The sequence below is a fragment of the Diospyros lotus genome, chromosome 2 (genome assembly GCF_014633365.1).
Source record: "Diospyros lotus cultivar Yz01 chromosome 2, ASM1463336v1, whole genome shotgun sequence".
Classification (NCBI taxonomy): domain Eukaryota; kingdom Viridiplantae; phylum Streptophyta; class Magnoliopsida; order Ericales; family Ebenaceae; genus Diospyros; species Diospyros lotus.
Genome location: NC_068339.1, coordinates 33,888,042 through 33,903,783, shown reverse-complemented (window position 1 = coordinate 33,903,783; position 15,742 = coordinate 33,888,042). Strand labels below are relative to the sequence as shown.

The following is a 15,742-nucleotide window of genomic DNA, read 5'->3' as shown; positions in this document are numbered from 1 at the left end:
CTATTTTGTTATTTAATGAACAAAATTTCAAATTTTTCAAAGGATTGATTTCTTTGTGGTATTCAAGACCTGAACTTATCAAAGATCTAAACAGTCTTTGTGGCGTTTAACAACACAATTCTTGGTTCTTAATTCCACATATCAATGAGTCTAGATTTTAATATAGTCTAGGTTCTTAGATCGTAAATCAATGGGTCAGAAATTCTTTGCCTTACATATGATTTGGATTTTTTTAAAGTTCGTTTCAATCTTTTGTGGGTTCCTTTAGCTTCATTCCATCCTGAGTTCACATCATTACCAATTATAAAAGCATTGTTGAATAAAGAATTAAACTTTATGTGTTGACTTCCGGTTGTGTCAAGTTCAATTCTAACACTGTCATCCCTAAACTCATCGTTGGATCAAATTAGTTGGACTTCTCAGAATGAAAGGTGTTACTTACAACAAGATTAATTATTTTTAAAAATCTATCCACTTCTCAAAATACCTAGGGTTACAATTCAACCGAACTAAACTGAGTTTTGATGAGCTCATGCTCAATTCGAGAGCCAATTTTTAGTTTGAGCCTTAAAGCTCAACTTGAGCTCGAGCTCGATTCATGTGAACTAAGCTCAAGCTCAGCTCGTTAAAAAGTTGATGAATCAAGCTTGAGCTTGAGCTTAACAAGAGCTCGAACTACGACTCACCAAAAGATGTTATTTTGCTTAAACCTAATTTTGTTTTATTATATATACATATATTATATTATATTAAATAATTAAATTAATATATATAATAATTGTAAACATATTCAAATTAATTATATTATTATAATAATAATTTAAAATTTGATAACTTTATCTTAAATAATATATTTATAAAATTATAAATAAATATATTAATATATTTATAATCAAACTTGTTCACAACCTATTTACCAACTCTTAATTGAGCATACTTACAAGTTTCTAATCGAGTCTATTAATATTTACGAATTTTTAATCGAATAAGTTTTAACGAATCGAGTTTTACTCATATTAACCTCGTTTGTATACAAATCAATTTTCAAAATTAAGCTCAATCTTAATTTGTTCACCTTAACAAATAAATTTAAATGAATTTTTGTCAATTCAAATATTGAGTCCCGACCGACCGACCGACTCAACTTATTTGCGATCCTAAAAATACCTCATAAAGTAAGATGAATATAGCTCAAGATTATTGTGTTGGATCCGAATTATCTCTACTTTAATTAATTGATTCCATCTGTATTAGAGCGTACGTAGCCTGCGTGCGTTTGTGACCAATACATAATGCATACACTTGGCTACTTTAATTGATGAGATGTAGCGTGTGGTACTGTGGCCAATCCCATAATATAAATTTTGCAGTTGTGACGAGTTAATGTGTTTTTGCAATCAACCACGCCTTATTTCTGAAAAAGGAAGAAGGAGACACGCTGATGAGATGAACTGAAGGCGCGCCGACAGAGGACCAAGACATCACCTCTAGTTGACACGTGTCACGACCTTCTGCATTGTGTCTTGTATGTGATGCAGCCTAAGGCTTAATATCCGCCGTCGACCATCCGCGTGACTTTACCTCTTTGGGCGGTGTGGGTCCCACTCCCACATGCTATGCTGGTGCCCCCAGACATAACAGAGGGATTAAGATTTTACATAGTAAATTGCTATTTTGCCCGCGAAGGCCCTAAAATTATGAAAATGCTTTCTGTAATTGTTTTCTTTTCTCTTTTTATGGTCGTCACCTATCTGATCTCTCTCATTTTTTATAGTTATCGTCGCTTTCCTTTCTCATTGCCTCACTCCATGCTTGTCGATCATTACTGCATCTATCACGATGGATGCAACGATGATCGACGAGTGAGAAACAAGATGGTGTGAGGCGAAAATGACAAAGAGACGAGATAACGACAGCTATGAAAAAGGAAAAGAGATGAGAGAGGCGATGACCATGAAAAAGAAGAGGAAATAATTGCAGAGGAATGAGCATGAGGGGGTATTTTTGTCATTTTGACATGCTTCTGTCAACTAATAAATAAGTTTCTCGGACAAAATAGCAGCCTCTTTTACATATTTGTCTGTTTGATAAATCAACAAGTTTTAAGTTAAATTTTAATTGTAATTATTTAACAAAATATTTAAAACTTTTTTAACACATAAAAAACTTAAAAATTGAGATCTGGGTCTTAAATTCTGTATATCTGAATCGAGTTAAAAGAAAAATTAAAATTATCAAACAAGTTCGTTATCCCATTAAACAATGCCAATTGCCAAAGAGAGCCAAAGACCACTTGATGATTGACAAAGTTAAAGAGATTGAAAGGCCCAGATCACAGGCCTAAAGTGGACCCAAATCCATGCTGCGGTTGGAAGACTGAAAAGGACCGGAGTTCTGAGAAAAAGTGTGATAAGAAGCTTGAAGAATATATGTATGTATATGTGTGTTTCTGTGTGTGTGTGTGTGTGTGTGTGCATGGGCATGAGAGAGGAGGAGAGTACGGTCTGGTCTATGCTACATAAACAAGATCCTTGTGGGGGGAAAAGAGAAAAAGAGAAGCTTATGCTCAAAGCACACTCCCCCTTTTATTTTATTTTCTTTTTTTTTTTATTCTCTCTCTCTCTCTCTCTCTCTCTCTCTCCTCTGTAATTTTTTTGATGATTTCTTAAAGCAAAGCATCTCCTCTTCCACATCACTACTCTGCCTTCTGGGTCTTCTTTTCTTTTCCCTGTAAGCATCCCTCCTTTCCTTTGCTTGCAATTAACTAATTACTTGAGAGATGAGAGATGTCTTTTTATCTTCCCCTTCCTTTCCTTGTTTCTCGTCTCTTAAATATTTCTGTGTATGCATAACTTTCTGTTCACATACCCGCCTAAAGTTTGGAATCTCTTCCGCTGTGGTTTCATCCATTAATGAATGGAGCTCGATTATTGTTTATGGGTTCATTCATTTATTTATTTATTTATTTTTCAGTCTTTTTCCAGTGTCAATGTCAAATGCATGTGCTTGTTTATGTCTGGGGCTATATATTTGAGAAACCCTTTCCTTTCTTAGACTTCCTGACGATTCTTTTCTTCCCAATGGGCTGTGGATGTGCATGGTGGTGTCTACACTCTGTTCTTGGCATGAGTTCTTCTTGGATTATAGCTAGCTCGGTTTTCATCATAAGAGATTGAATCATAATGTGGGATTTTGATTCTTGGCCTGTTCATTTGAGCTTCACGTTTTGTTCAGAGTTATGATTGCATTTTGCACGCAACCTGTTTGCAAATTGTTAAGAGCTTAATTCCAAAACTTGTTTCTTCTCGTGCTTCCCCATTTCCATATCTTCCAGCTTCCCCAAAACTTCAGAAGCTATAGCGATTTTCTTTTCATTTAATTCTTCTGCTGTTTAGCTTTAACCATTAGGAAACAGTAAAGTGACATTTCAAAATTTATCTCTTCAATGTTTTCCCAACAAGGGCTTGATAATCTCCTTTGTCCTGGTCACTTTCTTTGATGTTGTTCTCATTTCAAAACACATGTAAATTGAGTCAAATCATAGACTGAGAGAGGAAAAGCCAGAAATACAAGTGACAGAGAATGAGTTTCTTAACAGGATCATCAACTCATTCATGGGAACCAGTCGGGACTGTTAACACAACAGCCCGGAGTTACTGGCTGAACTGGAGGGTCTTGCTTTGTTCCATTTGGCTCTTGATGTCAGTAATCTTTGCATCAATTCTTATTTCGAGGCACGAAGCTCGACTACATTCGGAAAATGGAAGCAGAGAGAGGCAGGAAGAAGAGCCAGCAGCAGCAGGTCTGGTGTATGAGGATGAAGTTTGGAAGCCATGTTTAAAAGTAATTCATCCTGCCTGGTTGCTGGCCTACCGGGTTGTTGCTTTCTTTGTGCTTCTGATCCTACTCATCCTAAATGCTGATGTTGATGGTGCTACCATATTTTACTTCTACACTCAGTAAGTACTTATCTTCTACACTCTGAATTCTTTCTTGTACATTTTCTGATGGTCTCCTCTATCATTTAACAATTATAAATGGAATTTTTGTTTTGGCATATCAGAACTTCATGGAAAAAGAAAACACACATGTTGATTTTTCACTTTATGTAATCAAAGATTACAATCAGTTCCTTCTTCCACTAAAAAGTAAAAGGGGATTTCTTTCCTTTCCTTGGTCAGAAGATGCTTCCTCCAGTTTATTTCATGTACTATAATTACATTATTGTTTATTATGGGTTTTAATTGGTGAAATTGGATGTAACACAGGTGGACATTTACACTGATAACTATTTATTTTGGGGTATGTAAACTTTTCCTCATATTCCCCTAACATTACGTATGCCGCTGAAGATATATGCTTTAGTTGATTGGTTTTGTAGCTTATTTCTCATGGCTCTTACTTGCATAACTGGATTTGCAGCTTGGATCGTTGCTTTCCATTTATGGATGCTACCACTACCAGAATAAAGTGGGTGGTGATAGTATTGACGGTGGGGACTTTGAAGCTGGGCAAGACACCTTTGCAGCCACTACAAATGCATCCGATGGGGCAAAGCACTTGGAAGCCAACCAAGAATGCTGTGCTCGCCAACTTGCAGGATTTTGGGGCTATGCCTTCCAAATAATTTTCCAGGTGAAGCTACCACTAGTTACCCAACTGGAGTTGCTAACAAAAATTCAAATAAACTGCTCATTATCTTCTTGAACATCCACATTGATGGAGAATGTTAGTAGACAAGGAATACCGTGCTAATATGGGTTTAGATATTGAGGAAAGATATGTTTAGCTCAAAAGCAAGAAGGATTGAGCAGCACAGATCTTGTTAAGTGGTTTGATGGGTAGCAATTAATAGAGATACTGCCCTAACAAAAGAAAGTCAAGTGTGTGTTTAGTAACTTGATAGCTTGACTAACTTGTTTCTTTTCCTGTAATAGATGAATGCAGGTGCAGTGATACTCACAGACTGTGTCTTTTGGTTCGTAATTGTACCATTTCTGGCAATCAAAGATTACAGCCTGAATTTTGTAAGTGATCAAACCCTAATGCACGTGGAATTTGGCAAATATAGCTGTCTTGAGCTTTTATCCGGGCAAACATTCTTCTTGAATAAATTAGTAGAATAATTCGAAATCAAGCACTGATCTATCAATTTCTAGGTCAACTTGTTTCATCAAATAAATAAAGCCCAACTAAGATATCTAAACTTTGAGACTGTTGTTGCGGAGGGAAAGTGGAAAGGACTAATGAAGGGTGAACTAATTTGTATTGTTTGGAGAATGTTTGAGTTTAATGTGATTAAATTAACTTTGTTTGAGGTTAATGTGATTAAATTAACTTTGACATGGCAGTTGATTATAAGTATGCATACTGTAAATGCTGTGTTCCTGCTGGGTGACACTTACTTGAATTGCATGGTAAGTTACAGTTCCCCTTTAGATCGATGTTGATTCTGGTTAATACACTTTCCTGGTTCATCTTTCGCAATTAGAAAAAAGATATATATATATATATATATATAAATGACTCAGTGTTTCCCTCTCAGCGGTTCCCTTGGTTTAGGATTGCGTACTTTTTGCTGTGGACAGTTTTCTATGTCGTTTTCCAGTGGATTGTGCATGCCTGTGTCTCCCTCTGGTAAATTAATTAATCTCTTCTTCATGTTTCTCTATTTTTTTATTACATAAAAAGAACAAGATCGGTGGTAGTCACTTTGTTATCTCTTAGCATAATAACTGTAACTAATTAAACCATCTGCAACAGGTGGCCCTACCCATTTCTTGAGTTGTCATCTTCATTTGCTCCACTGTGGTATGTGTTATTTTCACTTGAGAAATCACCTACTTGTACTACCTACCACCTCTTCTTAAATTTACGAGTTTTTGGTATTTTGATCATTCTTCCTCCGCTGCTGAAATGGGGTCTCCTTGCAGGTATTTCTCAGTGGGTCTGATGCATATACCGTGCTTTGCTATTTTTGCTCTGGTAATCAAAATGAAACACAGCTTATTGTCAAAACATTTCCCTCACTCCTATCAGTGTGTGAGATCATAATTCATGAAAGGCTGAAGAACATCTTTGGAGTCCCAAAAACATTATGAATTTTCCATATAGAGGAGGCATGAACACGAGGAAGAGGAAGAAACATCTCCGTTGATGATCAACGAGGAAGGATATGCTTCCCCCAAGGACAAGGGAAAAGTGATTCTTAAACTAATTTTGCATAGAAGAAGATTATATATACTAGAGCTACCGAGCTAGTTAGTTTTGCAGTTAAGAGGAGTTCTGGCTTATTAGGCTGTGCGTGCTTTGTTACTTGTAAGTATGCACACTGACTTATTCAGGAAAAACAAGGATGACCATTGTTTTCATGAGCTTCTTTATCCATTTGACCACCCTGATGATGGCTCCAGACTTGACAAGAGACAACAGAAAAACCCAGAATGTAGCTAGCTTTGTTTTCTGTTTATGCAGAGACTTGCTAAATCCAGCAACTACTAATTAGTGTTATGCACGTGGGAAAATGAGATGGACTTAGTGCCATCCTTTTCTCAATCCTAAAATACGAAGGACAAAAACAAAATAAATTCAAATCACAAGTTTAGTTGAGTTCAAGATTCACACTGATTTTACGATCAACTCAACGGACTTGGTGCCTTCCTGTGAGTCTCCAGAGCCAACAAGCTCGTCCTCATGTAATGAGAATTTTCAATAATTAATGCTACCAACAGTTTTTTGCATCTCTCCTAATAAGAAGGAAGCATCAAATGTAAAAACAACACACAGCAAAAGAAAGTGAAATATATCACTCTTTATCTGAAACTGTGCAACAAAGAATACGAAGATGGTCATACAAGTGAAACTTTGAAAAAAAGACGAGGAGGATAAGGTAAGAAAATACGACACCCCTACAGAGCTTCCCCATTCTAATGAATATTTCCAGCTCTGGTGATGTCACTGACAATCAGGATCAAACAAATAATTTTCCTCATTTCGAGGTGTTGAAACTATTATACAACTTGCACTTTACAACTATAAGGCGATCAAAGAGATGAGCCTGCAGGTAAAGAACCCATTAGGATGACAGTATCACTGTCTTTTGATCCCAATAGCTGCGCCGGCTTTCCCTTGGTAAACAGTCCAGATAGAAATCCCCCAGACTTGGAATCCGTCTTCTTCCCAAACATGCCCGTAGCACCTCTTAAATCACTCTCAATCCTATGGATTACACTTGTCGAGCCTCCCTTTTCTCCGTCATGGTTCAGAAGCTCACCACAGGGACAGCTTTTGATCTTCCTGAAGCATGGCTTATGGAATACCAAATTACAAGATCTACACCGCTCTATTTCTCCTTCCTGTCAGTTATCATATTGAGTCAGCATTATGGTTGTTCTTGATTCTTTGTTGAGGTTTCTTATGCAACATAATACATGTTCTTATTGGGAACCATCAGAGACTATCTAATTTGATTTAGGATGTAAATATTTGGGCTGCTTTGTATCTCATCAAGTACATCAAATCGTGAACTAGGGGATCCCAGAAAAGGAGGGTTAATGAAGAATGTGATAAGGTATTATATTATGAAACCAGACTTGGTATCTTCTGTGTATCATAATTGTGACAGTTCAGACTTTGCAATACAATGAAAAGACAAAAAGTCGAACATCATAGGATGCTCTCAATGTCCACACTCATTTATTTGAAAAGGCAGCACTATTGCAACTGGTGGCTTGTAGCAATGGATTGAAAGGCCAGCATGAGATTCATGTATAATGCAGAGATGAGGGTTATTATGAAAATGCTCACCTGGAAAGGAAAAATAAGAGAAGATGGGTCATTACAGGCTTGTCGTGCATTGCAAGGGACACCCGCATCACAGCACAAAAGGCATTGCTCTGTGATGTGTTCCAGTATTTTCTTTGAGACAGTATCTACCATCACAGGAAGTGCTGCAAAATGAGATTAGAATCACCAAAAACAAAGTATCGGTCAAATTATGCCAATCAAGCATCTAGAGAAACGAATACGCTTACGATGAGATGGAGAATGGAAACATAATAAAAGAACACCAAAGGAATCAGTTGCCCGAAGCTATTGAGAATAAAGTAAGCAAAGTCATTTATTCTTGTTTTCCCATCATGTGCAAAGGAAATCAATTAATGTACCGGGTAAGGGGCAAATTTTATCCAAGTGGTATTAGCACAGGACAAAAATCAGAAAAAAAAAGCTCAGATAGCTAAAAGATATATAATTGCTCATTAAGCACCAAAAAAAAAAAAAAAAGGCCTCTCATGAAGCACAGGACATGAGCATCCATCTAGCACAGTGAGCATCCATCTAGCACAGTGGCTGAGCAGGCATCAGATCTAAAGTTTAGTGCTACATTCAGATATAGACATTTTCTATCCTTTCTAGCTCTGGTAAATAAAATGAATATATTAGAGGCATACTTCAAAACGAAAAAAAACAAGAACATATATAGGCATTAGAGGCACTTAAAGGGATGCAAGCAGTACACAGAAACTAAAGAAAATCAACATTAGAGAAGCTCCATACAAAAATTGCACTCATCAAAGAAATCTAGATGAGAGGAGAATCCACAGAAGTATTAGCCCTACACCAACATCAAGTGACAAACAGGCAATAATTTTTATGTATTTAAGAACTACGGAGGGGACCATCTGACAGCATAAGCTTTTAAAACCACAACCCACCATTAAGGCCTAAACAACAAGCCACCGTATGACACTCATAAAAAATATGATGAGATTAAACAAATTAGATACAGAAAAATAGCAGGAGAAATATGTTGAGATCTAGAGCTCAATTACAAACCTCCGACTTCGACAATGTTAAGGGCAAACTTAAACTTCATGAAGGTGGAATTCAAGTTCACATCATGTTCAAAATTAAATTTATGCTTAAAACTACCCAATGCCATCAAATGAAGGTAAAAACGTGCACAGATCAGCTAACTCATCACATACACATAAGCAGGGATGACAACATAAAATGCAACTTACAAGTCTGATTCTAAGAATATGGCAATCAGACAAGCCAAAATTGAATTTGGGTCCACTCTATCCTACCTCTGGTGTTAAAAACATGACAACCTGCCCCAAACTCACTAAGGGTCGAATACTTCTCCTTGCCTAAACAAGTTTAACCCGCATAAAACCACATCATCATCATAATTGCACCTTGTCCTAACCAAAGTCATATTGACAAAACAAATCCATACAAAAGAATAATGTAGCAAAATGTTATGCTGCATGCCCTTCTTGACACAATCCTCTAGTGAGAATGATAAAGTTCCAACACCATTTTCATATGGAAAAGTTTCTTGAGATGATGGTGTGATCATAATTGATATGGTCATGTTGCATCACACAGTTGATATTGTGAAACCAACTTGTACAATATGGAAACACAACTGACTGCATAAAACCTCAAAAATACAATATAAATATGCAAACTACATGGCCATATGCACAATATAAAATTAAACTAAAAAGAAGCCCTCTTGAAGATCAATAGAACAAAACTCTACTTTCCTGTATGATATGTGTACTTTTGTTTCTTAATGTTATTTACCACAACAATAATCACAAGTTTTATCCACTAAGTGTGGTCAACTACATGAATTGTAACTCTCGACCCATCTCTATTTATGACTAGATCCTCTACAAGATCATTATACCATGTATCATGTTAAGGGTCTTCTAACAAATTTTCTCCAGTCTTCCTCTACATTTTTCATTACAAACTTCTTTTACTCCATCCACTCACCTCACAAATATATCTATTGATCTTCTTCCACATGTTCAAACCACTCTTATCGTGTCTCATACATCTTATCTTTAATAGGCACACTCAAACTCCAGCTCCAACTCCAACCTTAAGTATAATCTTTGTCATTATGCTGATATTTTGCACATATTAGTACTTAGATGCCTAATGGTCATACTACAAAGATAGTCTTATAGTCATCCAATAAAATTTCTCTTTTTGCTTTAAACGTAATTTACAATCATATAAAATTTTAGACTCAGCTCTCCACTTTATCCCAATAATGTGCATCTGACTTTTTGACACTTCTCACATATGATCGTGTGGTTGCACATGTATAGACTAAAACTTAAGATGCAGTAACAAAACAAGGCAATATTACACAACAAATATGAATGATGGGAAACAAATAAAAATAACAAAAACTTGAATTCAAGACCCCTTCTAAACCTATAGCTTTAGTACAATGTTACATTATCAAAATCATTCTAAGAACTTATTAGGAAGAAGAAGCAACAATGTAAATGCAACAGAGAGTATATCCTCACACTCTATCTTCCTACCAGAAAAAAAACATACAGGAATTTGCTACTGGAAGTTAACCTGCAAATACTCCTTTTGAAAGATCAACGAGATCTCTAAGTGCAAAAAAATCATTGCTTTCAAGAATATATCTACGAGAGGCGAGCCCTTTGTAAATGGACATACGGAATGGGCACCTAACATATGGAAGCATGTCTCTTATTCTTTTTCTGACACCTGTTACTTGTAGCAATGCTGAGACCTTCGCGAATAGAAAAGGATTAACTGCACTGACACAAAGCATCGGCTGCAATAGCAAAAAAAATTAATAATTGGATTGTGGAAATTAAAGGAAAGGAAGACAAGATTCCCCAATCTGTAATGTATAAAATATAAGATGTATATGCATGTCTATCATAATACATTTCTTAAGCACAGAATCCGACTTCCTCGGATAGGCAGGAAGTTGTTCCAAGAGGTCACTGCCAAATATCCCCATTGAGGGCACCAGGCCAAATTCATACTCAACATTTTTAACCTCATCAGTGATCATATGGATTGGTGGCATTGCATTCGAAGCATCACTTTATGTAGAAAGCAACTAGGACCAAAAAGTCCAGATTCAATGAATTACATGATAAATGTAGCTCCATTTAAAATATGGAAGCAAGTTTATCAGCATCTTGAAAAATCCACTTTGCTTTATTGCTGAAAGATAGTATAAAAAAGAACTCTGCAACTTTACCACAATCATCCATAGCTAGTTTTTTTTTTTTTTTTTTAAGTAGCTTTCAATTAAGGTGAAAAAAAAAGGATCAACAGTTGGAGAAGATCAACTCAATCTCTAAAACAAATTTACAATAAGCTCCTTAGTCATGTGATTTTAGAAGTTTCTTTTCCTATCCAGAAAGAAATTGCAGATGGGATCTTTTGATACAACATGTTTACCATTCTTCCATTACCTGGTCATGAATAGAATCCAAATATGATTTCGCCAACTGTGAAACTGGATGCTGAGTAAAATCCCAGTTATGTAAAACTCTTGCTGGCAAGACAGCGGTTTCATTCATATGGCATGATGAACAAAACAACTGACCAGTGTATTCACAGAGACGAGGTTTGCCCCAACCAAGGGTCTGTACAAATTCCAGCATCCGACTTTTCCCATTATCAAAATGTTTGTGGCATCCTGCACAAGTATAGTGCTGTGCTTCTAGTATCTCTTTCACAGATTTATGTGGTCGGATTTCTACAATAAGTGATATAGTTTTCCCCAATGTCAACATGTTTCCTGTCTCTGCCCCTCTAGCTGAAAAGGGAGACTGAGGGGTAGGTGTATCAGATGCAGGAAAACCAGGACCGACTTTTGGCAGGGACAAGAACCAAAATAGAGCACTTGGAAGGCCAGACGGATACTTGGAGAGGAGAATGGATTGTAAACACTCTTGAATTAGAGCACTTCTCTCTGCAACAACATCTGGAGAGACATTCCCAAAAATCTTTCGGGATTCACGTTCAATCAAGGACCATGGAGAAGGAAGAATCCAACCTTGACCAGCAAAAAACGTTTTCAACCGCCGATGAAGGGTGCAAAAATCACGGTATCTTCGTTCAACCTCCCAAAAATCCTTTCCACTCCAAACTCTTATTACATAAACAGTGTATTCCTTCACTCCAACCAGTCTTTCCCCAAATGAGATGTCTCCCTGCTTCTGCTTGGCACCTATTACTTCAACTCCATCAATTGTTAGAGGACACTGCATTAATGGGTAAACATCATCATTACCAGAAGTAGAGGCAGTCGATCCACCATCTCTTAAAGGCAGAAGTAAGTGGGATTGGTATGATGTATCATTTTGGGTGAACCTAGCCCCTGGAGACTCGGTACTTTCAAGTAATATTTCTTCCATTTCATGGACAACATCATTGTACAATTCATTAGACTTGACATTCTCTGCCTGCAAGATATTGCATGATAACAAAAATGAAAAAGAGAAACTAAGAATAGTAGAATACCACCTACTAGATGAGAAACTGATCTGAACAAAAAAGAAAAGAAAAGAAATAAAAACAAAAATGAATGAGGAAAAAATTGGTGTTCACATGTGTTCTCTTCCCCCTCCCCCAACAAATATGCATACATATATATATATATATATATGTTGACATGTCATGATAGATTACATCTGATCAAATTATACATTAAACAAGCAGGTGATGGCAACCAACTTCTCATCCCCATAACACCAAATTTTTTAATTAAAAAAAGAAAAGAAAAGAACAGATGGAGAGAGATAGAGAAGAAAAATGAGAAAATTAATATCTCAACCATACCACATGGCAAAGGCATAATAAGATTCAACAAGATACTTCCAATTCCAAAATTTAATAGAAATATATCAATATAGATATATACATGAAAGTGAGATTAGAATTACTGTCACCAAGGTGATGCAAAGTTGATGTTATGAATCATGTCGCAGGCATTATGTATTTGCTAATCAATTCCTGTGAAACTTTAATGAAGATCAATGGCTATATCTCATCAATATATCCTGTCTGTTCATAGCAGCTAAAGAACAGATTATAGAAATTAAACAGATATTCAGATAAAACAGTTATTCTTCTTCCTAATTCTTTGTCCTTGCAAATGGAAGAAAACACAAGCAAATGGGCGCACAAACAAAAAGAAATGATGAAAGATGCTACTCTTGGCTTACATAAAAACTGCTATCTTACCTCAACTGCATTATGATGGTTTTCAAAGACACCAACTGAAGGAAGTGAATTCTTTTGCGGTCTCTTTATAGTTTTCTCATTCGGTGGTACTGACGAAAATGGTTCTCTATGGAAATCAACCATTTTTTCTTTAGGTGATTCAGTTGCTGCTGAACAGAGCGGGAGATTATCTTTAATATCAGAAAGATGGTCCAACTGTACAGTTGATTTTTCCAACTCTTGACATTCCAATGTTCTAATGGCATCATCATTTTCACAATCTTGAGTACTTGAAAGTGGAGGGTCCTTTCTCAAATTACCAGCCACAAAGTCTAAATCTTTTTGCAGGCGTGCCTCTTGTGATGGCAAATACTGCTCTCCCTCTAAAATATGACTACCAGAACAAATTTTAAGATAATTAGACAGTTCATCAGGATCTCCAGCTTGGTTGGTGGTAGCACGAATATCTTCTGCGTCTTTCCCTTGCTCTATCTCAGATAAGTCCAGAAAACCAAGTGGGGTCAAAGAATCATCTCTGATGGACCCTCCTACTTCATCAGTACCTTGGCCTTTGCAAGACGGCATAGCCATATCCATCAGCACTTTTTCTTGCTCAGGACCAACTCCAAGAAAGCTAGTATCAGTCTGAGAGGAAGAACCTACAAGGTTTGTTTCAATGTTCGGTTGTTTATTCCCAGACATCATAAGAGACATATCAGGTTCTCTTGCTTCCTGCACAAAATCATCCCAATCCTCTGAACCAAATGCTATAGATGAGCTCATAAGCAATGGATTTTCTTTGTCAGATTTTGCAGCATTATGGCTGTGCATATCCCTCTGATGAAAGAAACCCATCTTCTGCTCATCATTTGTAGTATAACCATACATTGAATCTTCACCCTCAGAATGATCAAATCTGGATGAAGCTTCATCTTCATCTGAGCATCTTCCATCTTCTCTCCTGCCAAATTCCACATCAGAACTGGAAACTAACCCATCTATATAATTATTACCCAGTTCAATATTTGTCTGACAGTGGGTGTCCACCTCAACCCTTTCGAAAGACTGGGTATCACCATTAACCCTTGAACTCATATTATTTTCCTCAATGACATCTGTACTATTAGTCTGGTGATCAGAAACAACTCCATCAGAACTTTCCAGCCTTATCGACTCAGTTTGGGTGCTCCATTGGACAATACTACCACCATCATCTTCAATACAAAGTCTGTCATCCAACGTAGTATTTAAGTCCATCACTTCAGGCAATTCTGGCTCACTCCCAACATTTGACAACTCCATATTGCCCGTAACTCCATGACTGTAGCCATGCCAAGAGAAACTCTCCCCGTTATTGGATGAATACAACCCATCATTCGGACCAAACCCCTGCCCTACAGAGTCACTTCTCACCTCTGAACTGTCCCTTCCTTCACAAGATTCAATTCTATGATTAGATAAAGAACCCGATACACTTGAAGCTGAGAGTCTCCTCTCCCCAAAATTTTCAGCAATCCTGCCTCCCAGATTAAGCTTCTCCATGCTACCAACACCTTCAAGCCCAAAACTCCTCCCAGACCCAAATTCAGAATCGAGACAGTCTTGAAAAGTTCCCACGGAACTAAAACTCGGGGTCCCAATTGCCGAATTGGCACTGCAGTACCTATCAAACTCTGATTCGCCACACGATGAATACTGTGAAAAAGTGGGAGAGTCGCCACCGCCATCAGATTCCTGACACTGCCAGGGCAGAGTCTCATCAATTAGATCCAAAGGGGTGGCTTCGGGAGGGGTCTCGCGAGTCCCCTCTCCATTTATCATCTCTCACAATCAGTTCAATATCAGATCTTTTGCACCCAAAATCTACCAAAACAAGAAATATAGTATCAAAAAACACTTAAAAAAAAGTGTCAAAATTGAAACAAAATCGATGTCGATGATTCCACAACTTCTGGCAACAATTTGATATGCAACAGGAAACAAGATCGGATGGATGGATCCGGAATCTGGGACGCTTTCTATTTCACAAATAGGATTTTCAGCATTGGTCTTTTGCTCCTCGAAAACCAATAAAATACTTGGACACGATAACGGCCTTTAATCACGATAACAAAACAAGGGAAGATTGAAATTTCAAGAAGTTAACAGAAAGAAAGAGTCGACCTTCCTTCTCCACAACAGTGCTGTCCAAACATGGGATGAGTCGATGAGGGAGGGAAGAACAATGAGTGAGAGACGCGTTTGGGAGCTGGGAAAATGTTTGAGAAACCTGTGTTTGTTTGTGTCGGGTCCAATCGGATGATTTCTTTCTTTCTTTGCGAATAAATAAAAGTAAAAACACATATATAAGAAAGAAAGAAAGAAATATCAAAGCCAGCCAGCCCTCACATCAGAACAAAAAAAAGTGTTAAAAGACTGTTGGCCGTAGAATGAATACCACTCGTAGGCTGGTAGGTCGGACTGTTAGTTCTGTTGATGATTTATCTTATTTATCTATGTAATCTCCTGCTATGGCTATGATATTAATGTACGGATCTAAACTTACCACTCCATTTTCTTTTACTTAAAATTAATTTGAACTAGAAGGCCAAATACATGTTTTAATTTCTGTAATTGTATATTTTTTATTTAGATATTTAATTTTTTTAAAAAATATTTAGATATTTAAAGTAAATTATACAGAACAAGAAAAAAAATTATTTAGACATTTAAA

At 36.9% G+C, this 15,742-nt stretch overlaps 2 protein-coding genes across 9 annotated transcripts; one reads left to right on the top strand and one right to left on the bottom strand.

Annotated features, from left to right (window-relative positions):
• Positions 1–2,509: 2,509 nt before the first annotated feature.
• LOC127794453 (uncharacterized) lies at positions 2,510–6,684 on the top strand. 3 transcript variants are annotated; one of them, XM_052325540.1, is made up of 9 exons: positions 2,513–2,730; positions 3,599–3,959; positions 4,269–4,302; positions 4,423–4,635; positions 4,938–5,027; positions 5,352–5,417; positions 5,546–5,637; positions 5,764–5,811; positions 5,934–6,684. In XM_052325540.1, exons 2-9 carry the CDS (start codon positions 3,700–3,702, stop codon positions 6,052–6,054), a joined length of 924 nt encoding a protein of 307 aa, XP_052181500.1. In that variant the 5' UTR covers positions 2,513–2,730; positions 3,599–3,699; the 3' UTR covers positions 6,055–6,684. The 3 variants fall into 3 exon arrangements, with proteins under 3 accessions (XP_052181501.1, XP_052181500.1, XP_052181499.1); XM_052325541.1 differs by having other exon boundaries at positions 2,510–3,959; positions 5,563–5,637; XM_052325539.1 differs by having other exon boundaries at positions 2,514–3,959.
• Positions 6,685–6,788: 104 nt separating this feature from the next.
• On the bottom strand, positions 6,789–15,357 carry LOC127794452 (uncharacterized). 6 transcript variants are annotated; one of them, XM_052325536.1, is made up of 6 exons: positions 15,193–15,354; positions 13,051–14,892; positions 11,274–12,269; positions 10,393–10,618; positions 7,807–7,949; positions 6,789–7,355 (listed from the first exon to the last, which is right to left on the bottom strand). In XM_052325536.1, the coding sequence occupies exons 2-6, from the start codon at positions 14,848–14,850 to the stop codon at positions 7,044–7,046; spliced, it is 3,477 nt and encodes a 1,158-aa protein (XP_052181496.1). In that variant the 5' UTR covers positions 14,851–14,892; positions 15,193–15,354; the 3' UTR covers positions 6,789–7,043. The 6 variants fall into 6 exon arrangements, 4 of the variants coding, with proteins under 4 accessions (XP_052181496.1, XP_052181495.1, XP_052181497.1 ...); XM_052325535.1 differs by having other exon boundaries at positions 13,051–15,355; XM_052325537.1 differs by having other exon boundaries at positions 11,274–12,068; positions 13,051–15,355.
• Positions 15,358–15,742: the final 385 nt, after the last annotated feature.

What these genes read in the sequence shown, in the direction of transcription:
- LOC127794453 (XM_052325539.1), top strand. Translation starts at nt 3,583, where the DNA reads ATGAGTTTCTTAACAGGATCATCAACTCATTCATGGGAACCAGTCGGG. An exon ending in ATATTTTACTTCTACACTCA is followed by an intron (nt 3,960 to 4,268) that starts GTAAGTACTTAT and finishes GATGTAACACAG; the next exon opens with GTGGACATTTACACTGATAA. An exon ending in AAGATTACAGCCTGAATTTT is followed by an intron (nt 5,028 to 5,351) that starts GTAAGTGATCAA and finishes TTGACATGGCAG; the next exon opens with TTGATTATAAGTATGCATAC.
- LOC127794452 (XM_052325535.1), bottom strand. Translation starts at nt 14,850, where the DNA reads ATGATAAATGGAGAGGGGACTCGCGAGACCCCTCCCGAAGCCACCCCT. An exon ending in ACCATCATAATGCAGTTGAG is followed by an intron (nt 12,270 to 13,050) that starts GTAAGATAGCAG and finishes AATATCTTGCAG; the next exon opens with GCAGAGAATGTCAAGTCTAA. An exon ending in CTCTTATTTTTCCTTTCCAG is followed by an intron (nt 7,356 to 7,806) that starts GTGAGCATTTTC and finishes GATAACTGACAG; the next exon opens with GAAGGAGAAATAGAGCGGTG.